This window comes from Polyodon spathula, chromosome 15, assembly GCF_017654505.1.
Source record: "Polyodon spathula isolate WHYD16114869_AA chromosome 15, ASM1765450v1, whole genome shotgun sequence".
Lineage (NCBI taxonomy): Eukaryota > Metazoa > Chordata > Actinopteri > Acipenseriformes > Polyodontidae > Polyodon > Polyodon spathula.
The window spans coordinates 34184554-34208412 of record NC_054548.1 but is presented as its reverse complement, the minus strand read 5'-3'; the positions used below and the strand labels follow the sequence as shown (position 1 = coordinate 34208412).

At 43.1% G+C, this 23859-nt stretch overlaps 1 protein-coding gene across 1 annotated transcript in view; it reads right to left on the bottom strand.

Annotated features, from left to right (window-relative positions):
* The window catches only part of LOC121327594 (microtubule-associated tumor suppressor candidate 2-like), an 83960-nt gene extending 80509 nt beyond the window's left edge, over window positions 1-3451 (bottom strand). The window contains exons 1-2 of the mRNA XM_041271699.1: window positions 3296-3451; window positions 2208-2306 (exon numbers count right to left, since the gene is read on the bottom strand). Coding sequence (XP_041127633.1) covers window positions 2208-2292 — 85 coding nt within the window. The 5' untranslated portion in view covers window positions 2293-2306; window positions 3296-3451. The remainder of the gene's footprint in view (window positions 1-2207; window positions 2307-3295) is intronic.
* Between the last annotated feature and the right edge of the window lie 20408 nt (window positions 3452-23859).

The window sequence follows — 23859 nt, the reverse complement described above, 5'->3', positions numbered from 1 at the left end:
TCCATTGTATATCTAGGATTTATGTCACAACTGTGTCCTCGGCAATTACCATTGGAAAATACCCATTATAGCCCATAATGTAATTATTAACCATAATAAACACAATACCTCAACAAGCTCATTCTGGCATAATTATCCCTAGATTCATGATGGAAAGAGATTAACAATTAATATTATGTATGTTTAAGTATTTCAAATCAATCATAAATGTGTATTTGTTATACAACAAAAAGAAACCTGACAATCCAAATTATTATTACATTTATTCACATTCTCAAAGGAAGAAGAATAAAGGATAGGCTTCATAGTTAAAAAAAAAACATGTATAAAGAAGAAACAAAATAAAACATTCAAGGAAAAGTAATGCATTGTTAACTGTTCATAATAAAACGTTGATGTGCTCTCTGCTCATAGAGTTCTGCATTAGTGAAACAGTCTTAATAGTTCATCATGCATTGTTTGGTTGAGTCACGCATTACGTATACATGTGCTAGCTTCCAAGTGTACAGTGTTCCAGCATCTAGTTGAATAGACACATATTACGTATTGTGATGATTTCACTAGCATGACTTAATTTCAGTTACTTATAAACACACAATATAAATTTGATACCTATTCTGTTGGTGCAATGTCTAAAACAAAGTCTTGTTAACACGGTTGTCCTCTTTGTAGAAGTTAGTTGTGCAGCAGCGCAGTGAAGTCTGTAGGCAAAAGCTTTCGTCATTAGGGAGTCCATCTTCTCTGGGACAGCTCTAAAGATTACATCATTGCGTCTTCGTTGAAGAACTTGAAGACTTGAGAGCGATGAGATGTTCTGAAGAAAGAGCGAATCCAGCAAGCGAATCCAGCGAGCGTGAATCCAGAGAGAAAGAAAATCCTTTGTTTTGAGTTTAAATAACACGATGTATAGGTGTTCCCTTGTACTATAAACAGGTCCTTGTCGGTCCTTCCATTGGTTCACAGTATTTGATAGACAGTTGTGTGTCACACAAAAAAATGGTGTGTTAGAAATGGAATGTATTAACCTATTTTGTTATCAAAGGATTCTACATTTATCATTTAAACCTCATATTCAATATAACTTCTATAGAAAATTATTATTACAAGCATATAAAACACATCATAATACAATCAAAGGATAAAGTTTAAAAATAGTTATTAGTTTATAATATTCATTTAAAACACAATAAACACTTCAGATTTATTGGGAAACTTACTTAAAATAACTATTAAACTTGTGTCCACAAGTTATGCAATTAAATGACTCAAAGCATTTTAACTAACTTTTAACACGATAATAGTACAACTGCATAGTCACTATAGCTTCCCTTGATAAGTTTTATGACACCTTAGGAGGCCACAATAAGCAGATAGCATTTTGGAAGGCGAGCTTCAAAGCGTTAACACAGTTTGTGGCCTGTGCCTTGGTCTAGTCAACAAGCTTTGAAGTAGATCTGGTTAAGAATGTTCTGGAATTGGTGTTAACAACCCAATCACCACAGCATGTCACATAGACAACAGTCTGAATTAAATATCTGGGAAATGCTTATATTATTTAACCATGAATTTTCTTGACAACGCCAAACAACATGTCCAATCAACTGCATGCCAAACAACCTCACGCCAATCAACTGCATGTTCAATCAACCGCATGCAAACAACTGCACACCAAACAAGTTTCTCTTGCGTGGTTTTGCCGATCTCGCAGCAACAATAAAAGTGTGAATAAAGCGAATGGTTCTTTCTGTTGATACAAAACTAAATACTGCATAATACAACGTCTTGAAAAACTGGCACATGAACACAATGTGGGCATCCACACAGATGAATTCATGAGATCATGCTGAATTCACACAGCTGAATTCATTAGATCAAGTGTCTACACAGTTTTTAGTAAGAAAATCTTCCCATTGACTTTTCAGTCAATGAAGTTATTTTATTGTTATTTTGCTTGCAATGTAAGAGCTCTATGGCACTACATGCCTGGTACCTACAGCACAGCAATCAGGACATGTGGATAGATATAATGAAGAGGGCTGTGATAGAAGGTAAGAATGAAGAAACACTTATATTCCTAGTCACATATTTCTGAAGGACAAACTGTAAAGAATTAACAATTCAGTGATTATACACATCAGTGGATGATGCATTGATGTGGAAACTTACTTTCTAATCACCCTGTATATTGCACAGTATTCAATTCTTACCTGGAGAATGAAGCTTTGAGGCTGCCACCACTAATCTCTTGGGCGATGAAACCGCTGGTCTAGCAACGTCAACATCTTTTAGCATTTCTTTCCTGGAAGCTGCAAAACATGTCAATTTGAAGTGTTCATTTTTGACTGACTGTATGTTATGTATTTTTTAACATTTTGTTTTAAATTATGGTTGTTGTGATATTATTTTTCTTAATCAGCTGGGGGAATGCTACTAAAATGATTTCACTGCCCACCCCAGTACAGTTTTCCAGGCACCTCTCAGTTTTGCTATCTAAATGTCATAATGCTACACATTTGTAAAGATCCATCTTCATCTCTACTACCGTTAACAAATTAAATGTGGTTCAGACAGACATGATGTTCAGAAAGCAAAGTGGATCACACTTTATAACCGCGAAACAATTTTTAGATAGTTACCTATTATTTTCATAGAGTTACGTAGTAATAATTAGGAGTGTCTGAACAGGAGTAATGAGTATTAACGAGCATGGCTATTTTTCTGAATATGAGAAGTGCTCTTAAGTACAAAGTTCATTTACTGTTTGTGCAGGGCACTTATGGTTAGACACACCCACTTGGTAAAAATACACATTAGGACTTCAAAAACAATAAAATAGCTGTGTGGTCACAAATAAACAACTTGGAATGTTCTAGAATGGTTTAGATCCATTCTAGAATGGCTCAGGGAGATACATAAATCATTCTAAAACACACACACACAAATAAACATGTTCTGTGTTACCTATAAAATCCTGTTCTGCAAAAGCTTTGGATAGATTTATAGAATTGGTTCTGCTATATATGGAACAGGAAATCGATAGTCTAGTGAACAGCAGTTGGTCACTGAACCTGATTACATGATTTATTAAATGGAACATTTTACACAGATATTTATAATATTGCTGGCTCTGACATGTTTTTTCAGGGAATGTACTTTCCTGACTTCCCATTTAGCAGGGAATGTAATAAGCTTGAATTTCACAGCATTCCTTGCATTGCTGGGGAAGAGTGGAATGTCAGCCAGTCCCCCAACCCCCTCATCAAGCAGGCCTGAAGTATTCGATTTAAACCCTCACCAGAAGGTGATCCTCCACTCCTAGGGGTGGGAAGCAGGCATCGACGGCTGCCTGCCACATTGCTTGAAGCCTGCAAGCCCGTCCTGCTGGCACCTCTGGAAATGTCATAGGGGGGCACTGCAGGCTTCTGGTTCACTTGCTCATCACCCGCACTGCCAGCACCTGCAAGGATCATAACAAGTGTTCATTAGAATGGGAGGAATATGAAACACTGCAGTTTCTCGGAGGTAGAGGTGCTGACGTGAGACATTATAGAGCAGAAGGGAGGCTGGACCACAGAAGTGGTTTTCCCAGCTAATTACCAGTCCAGCTGTTTGTTTTGAACATAGTCATAGGTTTTTTTTATTTACATTCTCATCTAATGATTAAAGTGAGTGCTGTTTTATTGGCAATGAATAGAGTTTGCAAGTTTAATTCAATACCAACGTTTTCTGAGTGTAATGATATTCTAAGGAAGAGACCCCAGAATCAAGAGAGATACCCTCTTAATTATCAGCAAATCATAAACTGAGAAATAAGGGGTACTGGTGATAGCACATGAAAAAAAACAACCCACTCCCAAATGCGTTAAGGCTGCAAGAGTCATGTTACAAACAAAAGCTTTAATTCATGAGTTATTTAACTCTTTTAGCACATTACAGAAAGATAATCCTGGGATAACAAACACAAGATTAGTTTAAGATATATCCTTAACAATACAGTAATCCGTCTCATATATGCTCGTCACATATCTGCCCTAACTGTTTATCCGCGATGATCAACCTCTTCATCAATGTTAGGATTTATTAATACAAAAGAAAACAAAAGTAATCAAAGGGGTCATGTGACATTACCAGCGACGGTAACGCACAGAGGACACATACAGCAAGCTGTACAAAAGGCAAAATAAAACACAGTACAAAAAAACTAGAAATAAAAGGTGCCACAAAGAGCAGGCACTAGACTTATAAATGAGGCGTCCCGCTCCAGGAACCGGCTACACTACGTAACCCTCACTGTACATTACATGGGATCACTATCCCATAAACTAGCCTACTTATGAGCCGGTATTCACACGACAACTCCTGCTGCTTCATATGGGCTTGGCTGGGCATTGCCTTCACGAGCACCGCTTGCGGTTTCAGGGTTGCGTAGCTGTCGTTCCTGTAGAGCGGGCCCTCTCTTCCCGAATATGCACAGCATGGCATTGCAGTCACACAGAGCCATCTCCACTGGATGTTTTTATGCTGACGGACACTCAGACAAGACCCGTCCTCCTGCTGATTGAGGACCAGCACAGCCAATCACTTGCTGTCCTTACCCTCAACCAAGCCTAACGCAGGAAGTCTCAATAGAGAGACCGTCTGTAAACAATAATTTAATCCACAAATCAACTCCAAAAAGACACACAATATACAAATTACACCAACACTAATTCCCCATTGTGCAGGACAATCACCCTGCCACACAGCCTTTTTACATATCCACCCTTACTCTGGTCCCACCACTGTCGGATATGCGAGGGATTACCATATAAAAAAAAATTAAAACAAACCTCTATTCCTCCACAGCAATAACTCTGTAGAAGAACTATGAAATATTTGCATAAGATATTGTGTCTAATGAAAACATTCATCCAGTCTTCCACAGTGCAATTAAATCAGCAGTAAGCAGTAATAATAATACAATTTCAGCTATTTTAAAGAGGTATGGTCTAATATATCTTTATCATTTTAAATCACCCCCCCCCCCCCTTTCCCTTTTGTGGTATAACGTGGGGCAACTGTATTATTATGTATTTATTTTGCAGACACCTTTATCCAAGGCAACTTACAGAGGCTAAGCTGTGAACTATGCATCAACAATCACTGTTGCAGGGTCATTAGAATAGGACCTTGGTTTCACACCTCATGCTAAAGACAGAGCACAAGGAGGTTAAGTGACTTGCTTAAGGTCACACAGGAACATTCTGGTTCCAAACCTTTTCTCTAACCACTGGACCACAGAGCCTCCACGGAATATAGAAAAAAAAAAAAAAAAAAACTGTTGTAAAAACATTTTCAACTTAAGTGGTGTGCACTAGCACATCATCAAAACAGAGCAAGAAAAAGATATTCACATTTGGGCACTCACATTGTATGAAATTTGATTTACTGGTAATACACTGCTTCAAGCAAATACATTTAAAATTAGATAATTTCAGTGCAGTGCACAACAAGTACCAAAAAAGTATATGTATATGTTGCCCTTTGAAAGAAATAATGCTTCAAGTTGCTTGCAGATCCATAGAAGAAGAATAAACAAACACAAGTACAAAATAGCCCCTCTTATTAATGCAAGATGTCATAATACACTTTAGCTAGCGCAGAGGTTTTCAAAATGGGGTACACGCACCCCTGGGGGTACTCCAACTTTTGTCAGGAGGTACACGAGAAAAATCTTGTAATGGCGGACGGTTTTTTGTTTTTTTTAGAGCGCTTTAGAGCATTTCAATGTTTATGGCTCCCACAAAACTACAGATCTGAGAGTAGTCTGACATTTCACCATTTTACATTTACAGAAATTCGCTATAAATGCATGTTTTTAAACACCAAATATTAATATGTTTGTATTACCAATAAAAGCACCATCTTTAGGCCAGCCACTTCCTACCCTAAAAATTTCAGGCTAAAACTCCAAACTTTCTCAGTACTCATTTTGACTAGAATGAATTTGGCCATGTCATGAGATGTACCCTACAAGACCATCCATGCAAAATGTCGTGCCAGTCCATTTTACTGGGTCGAAATTATTAAAGTGCAAAAACTGGTGTTTAACAATAAAGTGCCTACTCAACCCTGTGATGGTACAGTACCACTATAATTAACAATTCAATTTATACTGTAATACCCGACACACTCAGTTGTAAGTAAAAGTGTAGCAGTTTATATTTTTATAAAGGCAGCACAAAGGTTAGACACATACTGTGTATGTGCACATAAATCAGCTACAACAACAAAATCTGATGAAAACTCAGATTGACTCCGATTATCAAATTCTGACAAACGAACGTCAACAAATACAAAATGATTTGATCTAATAAGGTACCTGACTGGTCAGGATTTCTTCGTGCTCCTGGTTGTCTGAATTTGTGAGTTCTCAACGTCACACTTCCGTTCCTGTAGTCTGCACTACTGAATTATTACTCGCACTAATTATTTTACGCAAGCGAAAAAAAAGGTCCTGCACAAGAATCCCTGGACAGTCCGCCCCGCCTTTGAGCAGGACAGCCAGCTTGGTATCCTTTTGATCAGCTTGGTGGGCTTTCCAACAGCTTTAAAAAACATTATATCATCACCCAAATAGATGACTCTTCTGTACTACTGCATACTACTAAGTGAGAGATTAAATAAAATTAACTTAATATTCTTCTTAGGAGTCATTTACTTGCCCGGTACTGGTAGGATACCGGTACCACTCATTCAAATTTGTAATACGTTCTTCTCTTCTACATTTCTCTGTATGGTGTTTTTATTATAAAAGAGCATGTGGTAAGGAACAAAAGGAGGGGTTCCCTTGCTGTGATACCAGCAATTAAAATGTAAGAGGCATATCTCAAAATCCTGCCCAGCCGAGTGCTCTCTTTCTCAGACAAAACTTTGGCAGCTGACGGTTGTTTTTTCATTTTTTTAAAACTGAAAATAAGATGGCCGCATCATGAACAAAGATTTTTTCTGACTAAAATTCCAAGCAGTTTGGGCACTGGAGGGTGACAAAAAAACAGCAAAAAAATAAAAAGATCTGAACATCCGAACGGAACGAAATGGCCCACATCAAGAGATCTAACCATCGAGACCAAACATCAAAATATTTCTGCAAATACATTGAACAGGGTCAGAGTTAATAAAGTACAAAAATCAGGGTTTAACATTAAAGTGCCTATTCAACCGTGCCACGGTCAATCAGAGGTGGAAAACCAAGCTTATCTATTCCAAAGACTTCGACCAGGAGATTTTGCAAGAACTCTGTGGGGTTCCATTGTTCAACCCCCTCAGGGACCCCGACAACATGCACATTTTGCCTACAGGAGTGGTTTTCCAAATCGTCAGTTTTTGCTGGCAACAACTTAATCTGTTTGGCCAGACTGCTGCACAGGGATTCCAGATCAGCAACTTTCTCGTCCATGTTAGCCATTGAGACCTCCATGTCTTTTATCCAACCAGCCCAGGCATCAAGTGATGCTTACAATGCACCAATACCAATGCATCAACATTTTCCTCCCAGAATGCCAAAAACTGCTGTTTGATCGCCTTCGACATAATTTTAAACATCTCTGTCATTTCGGGGCCTATAATCGCCATTGCCTCGGATGAAGAAGAACCCATGAGGTCATCTATGTCGGCTGAGCAGGCTTGGATTTAGGTTTAGACATCTTGGTAGAAGAAAAATATTAGTGTAACATATTTCATTACTTTAAAAAGAAAAATAAAGCAAGGGGTAACAGGTTACTTTATTAAATGCAAATATTTATCAGAGCTGTTCCACTGCACATTTCTACAAAATGGCTGTCACTGGAACTCTCCATAACTGTCACTTTAAGGGCTTCAGCACTGTGAGGTTGGTAAAGAGAGTGTGTTAAAGGAAGAGAATCAGTTTGGAGGCTACTATAGGTGGTAGAGCAGGCTAGTTCACTAGCCTTCCATGTTACCTATGGAGGCTTGCATTTCAGTCCAGCTCCAGTCAAGAGTAAAATTAGTTCGGTGGTCTTAGTTGAGCTCCCTAACATCAACCAATATCACAAAATGGCCACACAGTTCAGCATCAACATCAGTCTGTCCTTGGGTCTCTGCAGATTCTAATGGAAGGGTTTGTTCAGGTCAGCACTAAGGTGCACTCTCAGAGCTGATAAAGATTACATTTACTAAACTGCACACATACAGTATATTACATGCAGCAGAAATCATGAACCAAATCAAAATCTTATTCTAGGTTACAGATTCCTTTAGATAAAGCACCCTGAGGTAGGAGAGCCAAGGTAAAACCCTAGAGATAGGCGATCCAAGGTAAAACCCTAGAGATAGGAGATCCAAGGTAAAACCCCAGAGATAGGAGATCCAAGGTAAAACACCAGCTCTACTGAATCTCTTTTTCAAGGCTTGTTACCTACTTGTGCTTCAGTAATGCAAAGCTTAAAACTGATAAGACATAAGTTTCCACTGGAATTAAGGGTACCCAGGGCAAACCATTTCGAAAAGGATTCATTTCCATTTACATACTATTTTAGTATTTAACTTCCTGTTTTCAATATGAAGGCTGTAATGTATTGACAAAGCCAAGATGAATACAAGTCATGTCTGAATTAAAAACTGGAGCACACTGAGGAAAGTATTGTATTGATTTCTACACCTTGCAACAGCAAAATGTTTCAGCTGAGCTTCCCACTGCTTCCCTATTTCCCCCCCACAGACACACATAGCAGCCCCACCCCCTTCTTGCCCTCAGGGACACAAAGATACATCAGTAAAAAAAGAAAAATGAATGGTGTTTCTATTTTACCACTCACTCAGTTTGTATCTTAAGAAACGTTACAAGAAATTCATCCTATTAAAAATTGGATTTTTTAAAATTAATATAAAAGTTTACAATGGTAAATTCTATGACATACATACAGTTTACCACAGTACCTCCACTGTGCCTTACCATTATTCACCACTACTACTTAAATATAGGAGCAAAAGGACTGACGTCATAGCGGAAGTAGTCGTATCCCCCTGGGGGGTGGGGGGGATGGATCCTATGGTACTTGGAGAAAATATAATGATCTTCAATGCAGTAAAGTACGGCTGTTGGGTTGTTTTTTCCAGTGTTATTGAACTTAAGACAGATACACCATACGATAAAATTGGTGTGCATAAATCACTTTCAACACACTGAACTAAGCAGTCCGTCCTCCACACCGTTAACAGTATGTGGATCACCAAAGAATTTAGATTAAAACCTAATCAAGAAAGTAATCGGAAAGCTATATTGCTCCTCCAGGCACTAAGCAAAAGAAGCAACATAGTTTTTGTTTTTATGCACCCCTCCTTTGGTGGCTCTTTTAGCCAAGCTACCTGAGCAGGGAATGATGCAGGTGCTGTAACGATTTCATTATTTGATTTGGTATGATAATTTGAAGGATTGTCTCTGTCATGGTGACACATTGAACATCTGAATAGCTTTGATTTAATCCAACCACACATCCATGTCTAAACAAAATTTACAAGGCATCAAGGAGAATGCTGCCTAGTATATAAATAACTGGTGACAATTGAGTTAGTGACCAATAACCTAATCCTCTGAGACAATGTGAATTGATTGATGGTTTCCGACTACCAGCTTGGGTACTTTTCTATAGCCTGATTAAATATGTTTTTATTTCTGCATTAGATTTGTTATTACTACCAAATGATTACTGTTATCAATATTATTATGTTAAAAAAAAAAAAAAAGCTCTTGCAACAATGTAATACAAACAGTCTGCTTCTAATCAGCTAGATTGAGATATCGGGGGAATAATTACACAGATGGTGCTTCTTGATAGGATTCATCAGCAAAGTGACAATGCAACATCAAGCCTTAAAACAGTGAACAATTCGGGTTGTAGGATTACCAATTCAAGCTCTAAACAAAGGTTTTTAGCACTAAAGTATGCGGTCAGTCTTTTCATTTAAAAAAAAAAAAAATCATTTAAAATGTGTGTTTTCACTGATAGCTAGTGAGTTTCCATTAATGCTAATGATATCTTGTTCCTGGCACTAGTCAGCCGGGGAGTTATTGAATACTTAATCTGATGTAAATCATTTTTGATACTGTGCGCCATGTATTGTTCTTCAAGGACACAAAGGCACTATGCTCACAGATCTCAGTATAAATTTTCCTTCAAGCCTTCTGCAATCATAGTCGCAGTGATCTTGAAGGTAATGGTTATGTTTCTATTTCAGGGAAGCAGGGTTATGATACTAACCTAACATTCAAGTATGAATTGTAACCATTACCTCATGGGTATGAACACCAAAGCTGTCGTAAGGCAATATGCCACAAGGCCACCTTGCATGTTACCATGAGGAATCCCAGTACAAGTAGCTGGGGCTAACAATTGTCTGAGGGTCTGGAATCAACTCCCCAGTAATGTTGTTGAAGCTGACACCCTGGGATCCTTCAAGAAGCTGCTTGATGAGATTTTGGGATCAATAAGCTACTAACAACCAAACGAGCAAGATGGGCCGAATGGCCTCCTCTCGTTTGTAAACTTTCTTATGTTCTTATGTTCTTTTACAAATGTCTTTGTCAGGTGCACCCTGCAATAAAGCCCACAAAGTTTCCATGCCCCTGGTGGTAGGTGAGTTTTTCTGGTTGGGTCAAGTTGGCCAGCTCATAGGCAGTTTTGACCATGTCTGCTATCCACTTGGACAGCTGCTGCATAGACAGGGCTAGTCCATGGGATTAAGCCCCATAGCAGACAAAAAATAGTTCGGACTGCCTCCAACTTTTTGTCCTGTCAACGTAGTACACCTGGGCCCATACTGGGCACAGCATATGGAGCTGTTGCTCTCTGTCCGACTGGAAAGGAGGTAGATGGAAAGCCTCCAATTTGACAGACTGGTTAACATGAAATGTTGAGAGTCTTCGGCAAAAAGGCAGGATTGATATGGAGCATAAGGCTTTGTCCCGCCCTCTGTCTGCATGTCACTCACCCGTTTTGCGGCAGTGATAACGAGCAAGAAAGACGCTTTAAATTATTTCAGCTAAATTATTTCAGATTTCAGCTCAGCTGAATGCAGGGGCTCAAGTGGATGATTCCCCACATTTAGCTTCCAACGAAGAACAATGTCTTTCACACAGGAAGTGAGCTCCAGATAAAAGGTCATGCAAAAATTGCAGTATAATATTGCAGACTACATCTGAAAAATATCCCACTTGTACCCATCCTGAGAATGCACGGATGGCGCTCTGGTATTCTACAGGGTGTCAGGTACCCTATTAGAAAGCCTCAGACTGCCATTCAGGGGCCAGACCAAAAGCTGCAGGCTCGATGGGTAGGGAGTCCATAAGGTCCCCTGTGCCGCGCTTGGGCAGTCTCCACGGCTGGCCGCTCAGGAGCTGCATGAGGGTCAATAAGGGGCTACTGATTTTCTCCAAACACAGTGGGAGCAGGACAAGCGGTAGGAAGGCATATAACAGTTGCCTTTGGCACTGGTGTACCAAGACATCTATTGCCAGCAGGTCCCAGTCTTCTATTATGGAGAACCAAAGGGGACAGTAGGTTGATTCATGGGAGGCAAAGAGATCTATCTCTGCTCTCCCAAACCTCTCCCAAATGAGGCTCTTCACCTTGGGGTGAAGATCCACAGAGGTGCTGGGGACTCTCCTTGAGAGACCCACCTTCCAGTTTGTCATCCCAGAAACCTCCTTCATGTAGCCGTCCAGGAGTGACGGCAAACCAGGTGGCCACTCATCTGATAGAGGTTGGCAAAGCACCTCTCGAGAAACAATGGAAGAGACGTGTAAGAGACGAGTGGCGCCTACTCCACCGAAGGAATAGTGGTCAGGTCACAGATAATCCAGTCACACCTGTTGAATTGGCAGAAGCTCTGAACAGAATAACATCTGGAACCGCCATGTGCTATGACAGCATCCCCCCAGAATTCCTGAAGCATTTAGGACCACGGGTAAGGCCATGGCTGGCTGGGTTTCTAACGCATGTCCTGTCAGAGCACCGCATGCCACGAGTTTGGCAATGCTCAAAAGTCATCGCTATCCTGAAACCGGGTAAGGACCCTCGCATCGCAGCCAATTACTTGTGCAGAAAAGTGTAAGGTACTGCATGCAGGAAATAAAAATGTGCATTATAAATATCATATGGTAGATACTGAAATTGAAGAAGGAATCTATGAAAAAGACCTATAAGTTTTTGTTGACTCAGAAATGTCTTCATCTAGACAATGTGGGGAAGCTATAAAAAAGGCCAACAAGATGCTCGGATACATTGTGAAAAGTGTTGAATTGAAATCAAGGGAAGTAATGTTAAAACTGTACAATGCATTAGTAAGACCTCATCTTGAATATTGTGTTCAATTCTGGTCACCTCGCTATAAAAAAGACATTACAGCTCTAGAAAGAGTGCAAAGAAGAGCGACCAGAACTATTCCGGGTTTAAAAGGCATGTCATATGCAGACAGGCTAAAAGAATTGAATCTGTTCAGTCTTGAAAAAAGAAGACTACGCAGCGACCTAATTCAAGCATTCAAAATACTAAAAGGTATTGACAATGTTGACCCAAGGGACTTTTTCGACCTGAAAAAAGAAACAAGGACCAGGTGTCACAAATGGAGATTAGACAGAGGGGCATTCAGAACAGAAAATAGGAGGCACTTTTTTACACAGAGAATTGTGAGGGTCTGGAATCAACTCTCCAGTAATGTTGTTGAAGCTGACACCCTGGGATCCTTCAATAAGCTGCTTGATGAGATTCTTGGATCAATAAGCTACTAACAACCAAACGAGCAAGATGGGCCAAATGGCCTCCTCTCATTTGTAACCTTTCTTATGTTCTTATGTTCTTATGTTCTTCTTATGTTCTTATGTTCTTTCAGTATGCTACAAGGTCCTGGAGCGGGTGATCATTAAACGCATCACCCCAGATTTTGAGCGGATCCTCCCAATTGAACAAGCAGGTTTCAGAGCAGGAAGAAGTACATGTGATCAGGTCCTGGCTCTAGCTACCAGCGGAATTTTAAAACCGGCAACGTTTTCTTGGATTTAACTTCAGCGTACGACGTTGTCTGGCGCACAGGCCTCTTGTTAAAGCTGGCAAAATCCTTGCCAGCTGGGGTTCTAGATGTCGTGGAGTTCCTGCTGCAAGACCGGAGGATATGAGTACACATGGGTGAAGAAGTGAGCAGGTGGCGGATTCAGCAGAACGGTCTCCCAAAAGGATCTGTTCTCGCACCCATTCTCTTCAATGTGTATGTCTCGGACCTTCTCGTACAAGATCTAGCAAGTTCATGTATGCTGACGACATCTGCTGTGCCACTCAAGCCCAAGCTTTCGAAGAACTGGAAGAGTGTCTCAACATCTATACTCTGCAAAAGGTGGCGACTCCAACCAAGCATCACAAAAAATGTATCGGCAGTTTTTCATCTGCACAATGCAAGTGCTTCACGGGAACTGAATGTAGTCCTAGATGGTAAATGGCTTAAGTGAGATCACAGCCCAATTTACCTCGGTGTTACCCTGGATCATTCACTGACATTCCACGACCACCTGATAAAGACAGCCGCGAAAGTCCACGCACAAAACAACTTGCTGAGTATGTTGGCCGGCATATCATGGGGACCATGAACACTGGTCCTCCGGTCCACAGCCCTTGCTGTCTGCTACTCAACAGCTGAATACTGTGCCCCAGTCTGGTGTCGCAGTTCGCATGCAAAGAAAATTGACACTCAGCTGAACTCTGCAATGCGGACCATCTCCGGCACTTTTCGCTCAACTCTGGTCCAGTGGTTACCGGTGCTGATCAACATCACACCCCCACACATTCGGCGCAAGGAAGCAGTGGTCAAAATCGTCAACAAGATCCAGGATAACCCAGCACTACCATTGCATGACTTTATCCTCCATCCACCAAAGGTGCGTCTGAAATCTAGAAGTCCAGTCTTGCTGTCACTTCCTGACCCTGATTGGTCATCAACAACCCAGTGGCAAGAGGAGTGGTTCCAGAGCGACACTCGCAACCAATTCCTCATTGCCAACCCAACAGACCGCCCGCCCGGCTTTGAGCTGCCACACCAAGATTGGACTTTACTCAATCGCTATCGTACTGGTCACGGTCGGTGTGCAGTTTGTCTTTATGACTGGGGCCTTGTAGACAGCCCACTCTGCTCATGGGGGCAGAAACAGACAATGTTTCACGTTGTGGAGGACTGCCTGCTGACAAGTTTCCTGGGTGGACTCCGTGCTTTACACACAGCTGTTGGTTCAGCAGTTGCTTGGCTGTGCAAGAACAGCACACGCTAAGAAGAAAACCCCGGACAAATGTACTGCCCATAATGAGAGGAGGTTCTCGTGTTCCCAGAGCAACAGCTTTCGGGCCACACAATGGAGACTGGGAGACCTGACGCTGCCCTGGTGGTTAATGTGAGCCATCATTGTTGTTTTCTCTGTACGGACAAGCACATTTCTTCTTCAAACCTCCTGCAGAAAATTCTGCAAGGCTAGGTAAACTGCCTGCACTAATGTTAGGACCCTGGCAAGGGGGGTTCCACACACCTTGTGCACCCCTGCCATTCCAAACAGTGCTCCAGACCAGGCTGGACATGTCCGTGGTGACAACCTCTCTTCTGTTGACACTACTCAGCACTAAGCTGAGATGGGATGGCTGTTTCTACCAAGAGAGTTCTTTTAGACAGTGATGAGACTTTGAGTCTCAATGGGGCCAAGATAGCTTCCAAACACTTAGAGAAGGCACAGGGAGCTAGGGAGAGGCCAAATGGCAAGACATGGAACTCGTATGCTGTTCCCTGAAAGGCAAACTGCAGGTACTTTCTGTACACTGGTTTTATGTTTTATGCATCTTTGAGATCCACCGTGGTGAACAAGTCACCTGGCCTGATTGACTGCAGCAGCTGTTTCATTGTCAACATTTTGAACCTATTTCGGCTGAGATACAGGTTGACCTGTCTGAGATAGAGGATCGGTCTGAGGCCACCATCCCACTTGTTCACTAGGAGTAAAACCCTTCCCCCAACTGGGTGGGGTTTATCATGTGAATAGCCAGTTTTTGCAGCAGAGCTACTACCGCCTGAGACACCACTGCAGCATCCTGTGGCACCGTGAGTGACGTTGCAGTGAGTAGCAGGTCTGAATGGTAGTAAGCTCCCAGATATCTGTGGTGCACTGACACCAATAGTCTAGATGGCTCCCTGAGAAAGTGCCCTGGTTCTGTTGTAGTAAATTCCTAAGGCTGCTGCTTGGCCTGCGGCTTCTGTCTGTGCAGGGTGGTGGAACTTATTAAAGCCTCCGCAGCAAGCAGATGCAGGCCAGTTCTGAACATCACCTCTGGCAGAGGGTGCAGCCGGCTGTGCCGGTCTTTGAGGCTGCTGGGGCCTAGGGCAACAGTCTGCTGCTAGTTTACACACTGCAGGTAGTTGCTTGGGAAGCAGGCGAATCAGCTTCTTCATGGATTCCATGCAGCATTTCGCCCACCACGAGACCAACGTATGCCCTGGCGCAGCTTATCCAACTGTTGTGGTAACGGTCTATGGTTCTCAGAAAAGGACCTCAGCAAACGGCACTGGTAGGCTATCAGGATGCTATTATAATTGCCCAGTGTTGCGGTGAAAACACTGGCATTCTTGAGGATCACCTAAAGAGACCCAGCACTGCTTGTTGGGGCAGGCAGCATCCTTGGACAGGAGCATTAAATTAGGTGCCTGGACCAAGCTCCACCGGCAAAAAATGGGCCAGGCCCAGCTTTTCTGCATCATGTACCCTATATATGGCATCCACTGACTTGGGGGGGGGGGGGGTTCGGGTGGGAGACACGGGCGAGATAAGAGAGATAAATAAATAACTCCAGTCGGAGCTATTGCGGCCTGGGGGAGACTACAAAGTCTGCCAACTTATGTTGCTGGATCCCTGGGAAGGAGCGACTCTAGCCGTTGGCTTCATGAAGGGCACAAAGCCGCACTGGAACGTAACAAACAACAGGCTGTAGTGCACAAATTATGCGTAATTGGAAAAAAAAAACTATTACAGTGACTATATTAATATCACATATCATTTGTGTAAAAACACAATAAATGCAAAATATATAGCAGATAGAAGTAACAAGTTTTTATCTGAACAAGGCTTTATGGTCAGGTCAATCTTGAAAGGAAAAATTGCACTGAGATCTGTGAGCGCAGTGCCTTTGTGGCCTCGGGGGTAAGCCAAGACTTTGTCACAGGCTCGAGGAGCAGCTTTGGTATATCTGATTCAAGTTTCAGGTCTCTACAAGGTAAATATCCGTACGGTAATGGTTACATTCGAACTTGAAAGGAAACCTGGGCTTTTGGTTGTTTTACGGCTTTTTACCCACCCTTTAAAGTAGTACAGTGTTTTAGACGCGCACTTTCTATTATGTGTAAGAATGTGCATGGTATGTGCTTGTACGTTACATAAATCATGATGGTGGAGAGAGAGTATTTGCTTTCCAAGCTGCATGGAAACCCGGCCATAAGCTGGAAATACCCAAAACAGACACCCAGCAAAATCCATAAACTGATGTTATCAGCATTCTATGTACAATAATGAAACTAAGCAGACCGTGAAATGTCACAGAAATGAATAAAAGGCAAACATTAAAAAACATCTAAATAATCAGACACTACTCTAGTCTGAAATCAATCTGATTACATTATCATTAGGCAATAAATTGTTGACGTTAGTCTGACAGACTACTTAATTTCACATGCTGTCCTACAGTATGCATACCAGAGAAATTCCTTCTATTGGTAACGCTGATTCACTGCTGAAGATATTAGGTGTGAGCATCACTGAAAATGGAAGACACTGATAGAAATGTTTATCCAAACATCTGTCTACATTGAATTAGTTTCAGTTACAATATTGTGTATATGGATGGTGTTTTTCTGTGCTGTATTTATAGGTATGTTTTATTTTTGTAAATATGTTACACATTTTGTACGGAATCATACAGAAATATTCCTAAACTACAACTTTAACTTCCATCATTTGTTTTACATTGTGCATTGTTTCAGGGGCTTTAACACACACAAGCTGTGTTCTGAAACAAATCAATACCGCAACAGATACAAGCAAAGATATTCTATTAGGGTAGTAACAAGCAAAGCATGTGGGAGGGTGTGTGCCAGCTATGGTCCCTGAACCAGCACAGGACCCCTGAAGATAGATCGAAAGGGGTATTTTTGTCTTAGTCCAACCTGTCCACCGTCCCATTGCACATTCTGAGGTTGTAGATAAGACTTGAAGTGACCCGTATTAATGTCGTTATTAATACAATTGGAAGCATGGAGTTTGTGTGAATGGGCTGCCCTTACGTGACTGATTACACCGTGTAACAATTATTTTTTTTTTGGCTCCTGGGTAGTAAGTGTTATTTCCTAATTGCTTATGCCTCAAAAGTATAGAAAATGGCTATTATTCCAAACTTTGCTTTTGTGACCAGGACAGTGATATTTTGAAATTTACCTGTTTTTCAGAACATTCCAGATAGATTCAGTGCTGAGTAAACTTTGAGTAACTTCTAGAACTTTCTAGAACTTTCCAGTAATATAAATAGTAGTATAAATACAGGGGTGTGGCAGGCTGGCGAGTGGATAGAGGCCCAGAGACAGTCTGCAGTTCAAAAAAATAACAATTTTATTATAAATAAACAAAAATAAAGTGCACAAGGGCAAAATAACAGATACTCAAACACAAATAAAGCAAAAACAAAACTCACAAAAATAAAGTTTCCAGGCTGGGCAATGCCTTCACTGGATTTAGAAAATTCAAAAACCACAAAACAAACACCAACCTGCTTCCTCAGCTCCCTTCCCCCAAATGAGAAGCAGAGGCCTCCTTTTATATCAGGTGGCTGGGCGCTGATTGATCGTTAATCAACCTAATCAACTAATCAACCCCAGCCACCTGAACATAATAAACCCAGGCAGGTAGGGGAAGTTAACCCCATCCCTGCCAATTTAAAGGGCAGAGCTTTGCTCTGCCACACACCTCCCCCCATGTACAACGTACACCGGCCGCAATCGGCCAACTCCCCCCTCCCCCCCCCCCCACCCCCCCTCCCCCCAAGAGTCCAATTATGTCCCTTGGGTGGGCTGTTATGGTGGGTGGTGGTGGGCGGGGTTGATGTCGGAGCCCCCAAGCCTTCTTTGGTTGAGGGGGCCCCGAATGTCCAAGGTAGCATGGCGACGGCGGCCCGGCTCCCTCTGGTGGCGGAGGCGGAGGCGGCGGCGGCGGCCCGGCTCCCTCTGGTGGCGGAGGCGGCGACTGCGGCCCGGCTCCCTCTGGTGGCGGAGGCGGCGACGGCGGCCCGGCTCCCTCTGGTGGCGGAGGCGGCGACTGCGGCCCGGCTCCCTCTGGTGGCGGAGGCGGCGACTGCGGCCCGGCTCCCTCTGGTGGCGGAGGCGGCGACTGCGGCCCGGCTCCCTCTGGTGGCGGAGGCGGCCCCTCCCTCTCGGGCTCTGAGAGCGGCGGCGGCTCCTCCCTCTCGGGCTCTGAGAGCGGCGGCGGTGGCTCCTCCCTCTCGGGCTCTGAGAGCGGCGGCGGTGGCTCCTCCCTCTCGGGCTCTGAGAGCGGCGGCGGTGGCTCCTCCCTCTCTGGCTCTGAGAGCGGCGGCGGCTCCTCCCTCTCTGGCTCTGAGAGCGGCGGCGGCTCCTCCCTCTCGGGCTCTGAGAGCGGCGGCGGCGGCTCCTCCCTCTCTGGCTCTGGGAGCGACGGCAGATCCTCCTCCCTCTCTGGCTCTGGGAGCGACGGCAGCTCCTCCTCCCTCTCTGGCTCTGGGAGCGACGGCAGCTCCTCCTCCCTCTCTGGCTCTGGGAGCGACGGCAGCTCCTCCTCCCTCTCTGGCTCTGGGAGCGACGGCAGCTCCTCCTCCCTCTCTGGCTCTGGGAGCGACGGCAGCTCCTCCTCCCTCTCTGGCTCTGGGAGCGACGGCAGCTCCTCACCCCTCTCTGGCTCTGGGAGCGACGGCAGCTCCTCACCCCTCTCTGGCTCTGGGAGCGACGGCGGCTCCTCACCCCTCTCTGGCTCTGGGAGCGACGGCGGCTCCTCACCCCTCTCTGGCTCTGGGAGCGACGGCGGCTCCTCACCCCTCTCTGGCTCTGGGAGCGACGGCGGCTCCTCCTCCCTCTCTGGCTCTGGGAGCGACGGCGGCTCCTCCTCCCTCTCTGGCTCTGGGAGCGACGGCGGCTCCTCACCCCTCTCTGGCTCTGGGAGCGACGGCGGCTCCTCACCCCTCTCTGGCTCTCGGCTCCTCACCCCTCTCTGGCTCTGGGAGCGACGGCAGCTCCTCACCCCTCTCTATTGGAGTGACCGGGGCATCTCCCATGTCTACCGCCAGGTAATTAACCACCATGAGGGCAACCTCTGGGAAGGAGGCCGGGTGGTGTTGTTCCTCCCACTGTTCCCACCTCTCCCCATCTCGACGCCACAGCGTGTTGATAACTATGGGGAGATCGTGGACGAGGTCTGCCTCAGGGTGCATCAACCAGTCCCAGATCTCCTGGGACGGTGGTGAAGGTGGTGGTGCTGGAGGTAGTGGGGTGGCCCCTGATGCCCAGGGTGAACACTGCACCTCTTCCTGGGCCTGGTTGTAGGGGCATCCTGCCCAGTTGTGGCCGTCCTCCTCACACCGGCCACACCAGTTTGCCGGTGGCACGTCTGGGCAGGACCGCCAACGATGGTCCTCCTTCCCGCACCAGGAACACCAGGGGAAGAGGCTGGCCGGGTCCTCCAGCGGTGGCTGCAGCAGCTTACATTTCTTCAGCTGCTGCTGCTTTTCCTGCCTTTGCCGCTGTCTGCTCTTCTTTCCCATTTTTTTTTTTTTTTTTCAAAAAAAAAAAAAAAATCCCAAAAATTCCACAAAACAAAACAAAAACACTGCTCTGAGCCTCTAGGTGGCGCTATCCCACTTCTGACACCAAATGTGGCAGGCTGGCGAGTGGATAGAGGCCCAGAGACAGTCTGCAGTTCAAAAAAATAACAATTTTATTATAAATGAACAAAAATAAAGTGCACAAGGGCAAAATAACAGATACTCAAACACAAATAAAGCAAAAACAAAACTCACAAAAATAAAGTTTCCAGGCTGGGCAATGCCTTTACTGGATTTAGAAAATTCAAAAACCACAAAACAAACACCAACCTGCTTCCTCAGCTCCCTTTCCCCAAATGAGAAGCAGAGGCCTCCTTTTATATCAGGTGGCTGGGCGCTGATTGATCGTTAATCAACCTAATCAACTAATCAACCCCAGCCACCTGAACATAATAAACCCAGGCAGGTAGGGGAAGTTAACCCCATCCCTGCCAATTTAAAGGGCAGAGCTTTGCTCTGCCACAAGGGGCCTTAAGCCCACCAGTTCAGTTTAGTTCCAATTGCCTAAGTGGATACATATCTGCATTTTTCTGAGATGGCATCAAGAGGCTGCAAGCATCTGGCAGACGCATTTTGCTATGTCTGCGGCCAATTTATCAAGACAAGAGCGAAAAAGAAGATGTGTGAGGCCTACAAGGTATATTTCGGCATGTCTATCGAGGAGCAAGACAAACCCTGGGCACCTCATTTCACCGGCGAGCACTGCAAAAAAACTCTGGAAGGTAAGATGGACAATTGTTGCTCGGAATTTTATGTTATAAAATTTGTTAAAATTTTTAAAATTGTAAAAGTTTTTAATTTTAAAATGTTTTACAATTTTCAATGTTATTGAAAAAAGATATCATATATGAAAAATGTTGCGAGAATCTCTTACACATTAGTCATGGGTGAAATAAATGTATTTTTGTAGGATGGTACAGAGGAGAAAAGAGAGCCATGAAGTTCGCTATCCCAAGAATTTGGCGGGAACCCACTGACCACTCAAGCAACTGCTACTTCTGCATGGTGGACCCTTCCAAATGTCGGACTGGCAAAAATGCACCTGCTATGACGTATCCGGACCTTCCTTTATCCATCGTCCCGGTGCCACACAGCCATGAGCTCCCCGTACCCACTCCTCCGGAGAGAGCAGCCATCTTTAGAAGAGAGCAGCAAGTCAGAGAGCGAGGAAGACGTTGTAGATCCAGATGAAAATTTCAGAGGTGGAGCTGAGGAGAGAAACCCATACTACCCCAACCAAAAAGACCTCAACGACTTGATTAGAGATCTTGGTCTCACCAAGTCCAATGCCGAGCTTTTGACGTCTAGGCTCAAGCAGTGGAACTTGTTGGATGAAAGTGTGCAAGTCGCAGATCAGAGGACGCGTCACCAACCCTTTTCCAGCTTCTTCACCCGTCAAGATGGGCTCTGCTTCTGCCACAATGTGACCAGTCTGTTCGAGGCAATCAGAATCGCCTGTAACCAGAATGAGTGGCGCCTCTTCATTGACAGCTCATCCAGGAGCCTCAAAGCTGTGCTGCTCCATAATGGTAACAAGTACCCATCTCTTCCCCTGGCTCACTCGGTGCACCTCAAAGAGGATTACAACAGCATCAAGACCTTGCTGGACACCTTGAAGTATAATGAGTACGGCTGGGTGGTCATAGGAGACTTCAAAATGGTGGCATTCCTGATGGGTCTCCAAGGCGGTTTTACCAAGTTTCCCTGCTATCTTTGCCTTTGGGACATCAGGGACAACAAGGCGCACTACCACAGGCAGGACTGGCCACAGCGGACCGAGTTCTCTGTGGGGAGGAACAACGTCAAGTGGGAGCCACTGGTGGACCCCCGGAAGGTGCTGATGCCACCACTGCACATCAAATTGGGCCTTATGAAACAATTTGTCAGAGCTCTAGATAAGGAGTCGGCAGCCTTCAAGTACCTTCAAGACTTCTTCCCTAAGCTGTCTGAGGCAAAGGTAAAAGCCGGTGTCTTTGTCGGACCACAGATAAAGAAGATCTTGGAGTGCAATGAATTCCCCAAGAAGCTCACTAGGAAGGAGAAAGCGGCTTCGAACAGCTTTGTCGCAGTGGTTCGGGGCTTCCTGGGCAATCACAAGGCTGAAAACTATGTGGAGCTGATTGAGACTCTGGTGAAGAACTACGGCACAATGGGCTGTAGGATGTCCCTCAAAGTCCACATCCTTGATGATCATCTTGATAAATTCAAGGAGAACATGGGAGCATACTCGGAGGAGCAAGGTGAGTGCTTCCACCAGGATATACTGGACTTTGAACGCCACTACCAAGGACAGTATAACGAGAATATGATGGGAGACTACATTTGGGGGCTGATTCGTGAAAGTGATTTACAGTATAATCGTAAATCTCGAAAAACTACTCACTTCTAAATCTTTTCTCATTGGAAATAGGTACATTTCAAAATATCACTGTCCTGGTCACAGAAGCAAAGTTTGTGGGGAATAATAGCCATTTTCTATACTTTTGAGGCATAAGCAATTAGGAAATAACACTTACTACCCAGGAACAAAAATTGTGTTACATAGGGTTATTTGTTATATAAATGAAATCCCTGAAATGTATTCTTTAATACTGTATATAAAAGTTGCATTGCTTGTCAATTTCAACCACGGGCAAGACAGCAAATCTAAAAGTCTCCAGTATAGGCTCAATAACAATAGTAAAAGGTTAGCTTGGTTGGCAGGTGATTCTGTATTTAAGAATGTTCAAATAGCTGATGTTTCACAAGGAAGACAAAGACCTAAAGAGAAGAAATTTCAGGATGACTTATCCCTCCAGAAAAACCCACACAACAAACCCTATGGACAATGTCATGGCAGGTCAAACCCTACTGACAACATCATGGCAGGTATTTCTATTTTTTGTCTCCTGAATTTGAACTTTGTGTCAGCATTGTTAACAAAGCCTAATTATTATCAGGTATATTCAAAACATTTTATTGAGAGGCATATAATATTCAACTGAGATCCTTTGCCACGAGTCTAATATACAGGGTTATAAGAAAGTAAGTTTACCACATGAATGCATCATATATATACTTACTTTCTAATCACCCTGTACATTACCATAGCGAGTAAGTAGGTTGAAAGCATAATATGGAACACAAAAATGAAGTGCAACATCTGCTATAACAACTATAGTATTTTGAATCTGCTATAACAACTATATAGTGTATTTTTTGTACAACCTTTACAGATATTTGACTCAAATAAAATTATATATATATATATATATTAGTATTTAATATATACAGCATTATATATATATATATATATATATATATATATTATAACCTGACAATATATTTTGTCAGGATATAATTAATACAGTGTCCATACTATGCCTTGGACTGTAAATTAATTACATTATTGTATTACATGTATACAACGAGCTGCCTTGGGACTGTAAAAACAGTATGTTATAACCGAGGTATGTAATAACAGGACTAATTAATTAATGTACATATATAATGTATGTAGTATAAAGGTTTTTTATAGAAGAAACAATATAAAACAATGTAACATGTAATTAGCACTGTACATTACTATACAGTATGTAACATTCTGTATTTTAATTATTTAATACAGTAATTATATGTTGCCTTGGGTAAAGATGGGCAGATAAATTAATTATAAAAAATAACAAAAAACATGTAATTAATGTATTGAATAATACTGTACTGTAATTAGTAAAATAAACTAATTAATACAAAAAAATACAGTACATAAATAACAAATTATAGATATAATAAAACAGATAATAATAAAAATAAGTCAATAAACATTACCACACAAACTGTCAGTTACGGAACAGTACAGTAATCATTGCCTGTACGCTATTTAAATCTTTTAGGCCCTGGCCATATTAGCTTCTTAGAACCAAATTAAGGGTTCAAAGCCTGTTTAAAAGTGCCTAAACCAGGTTCA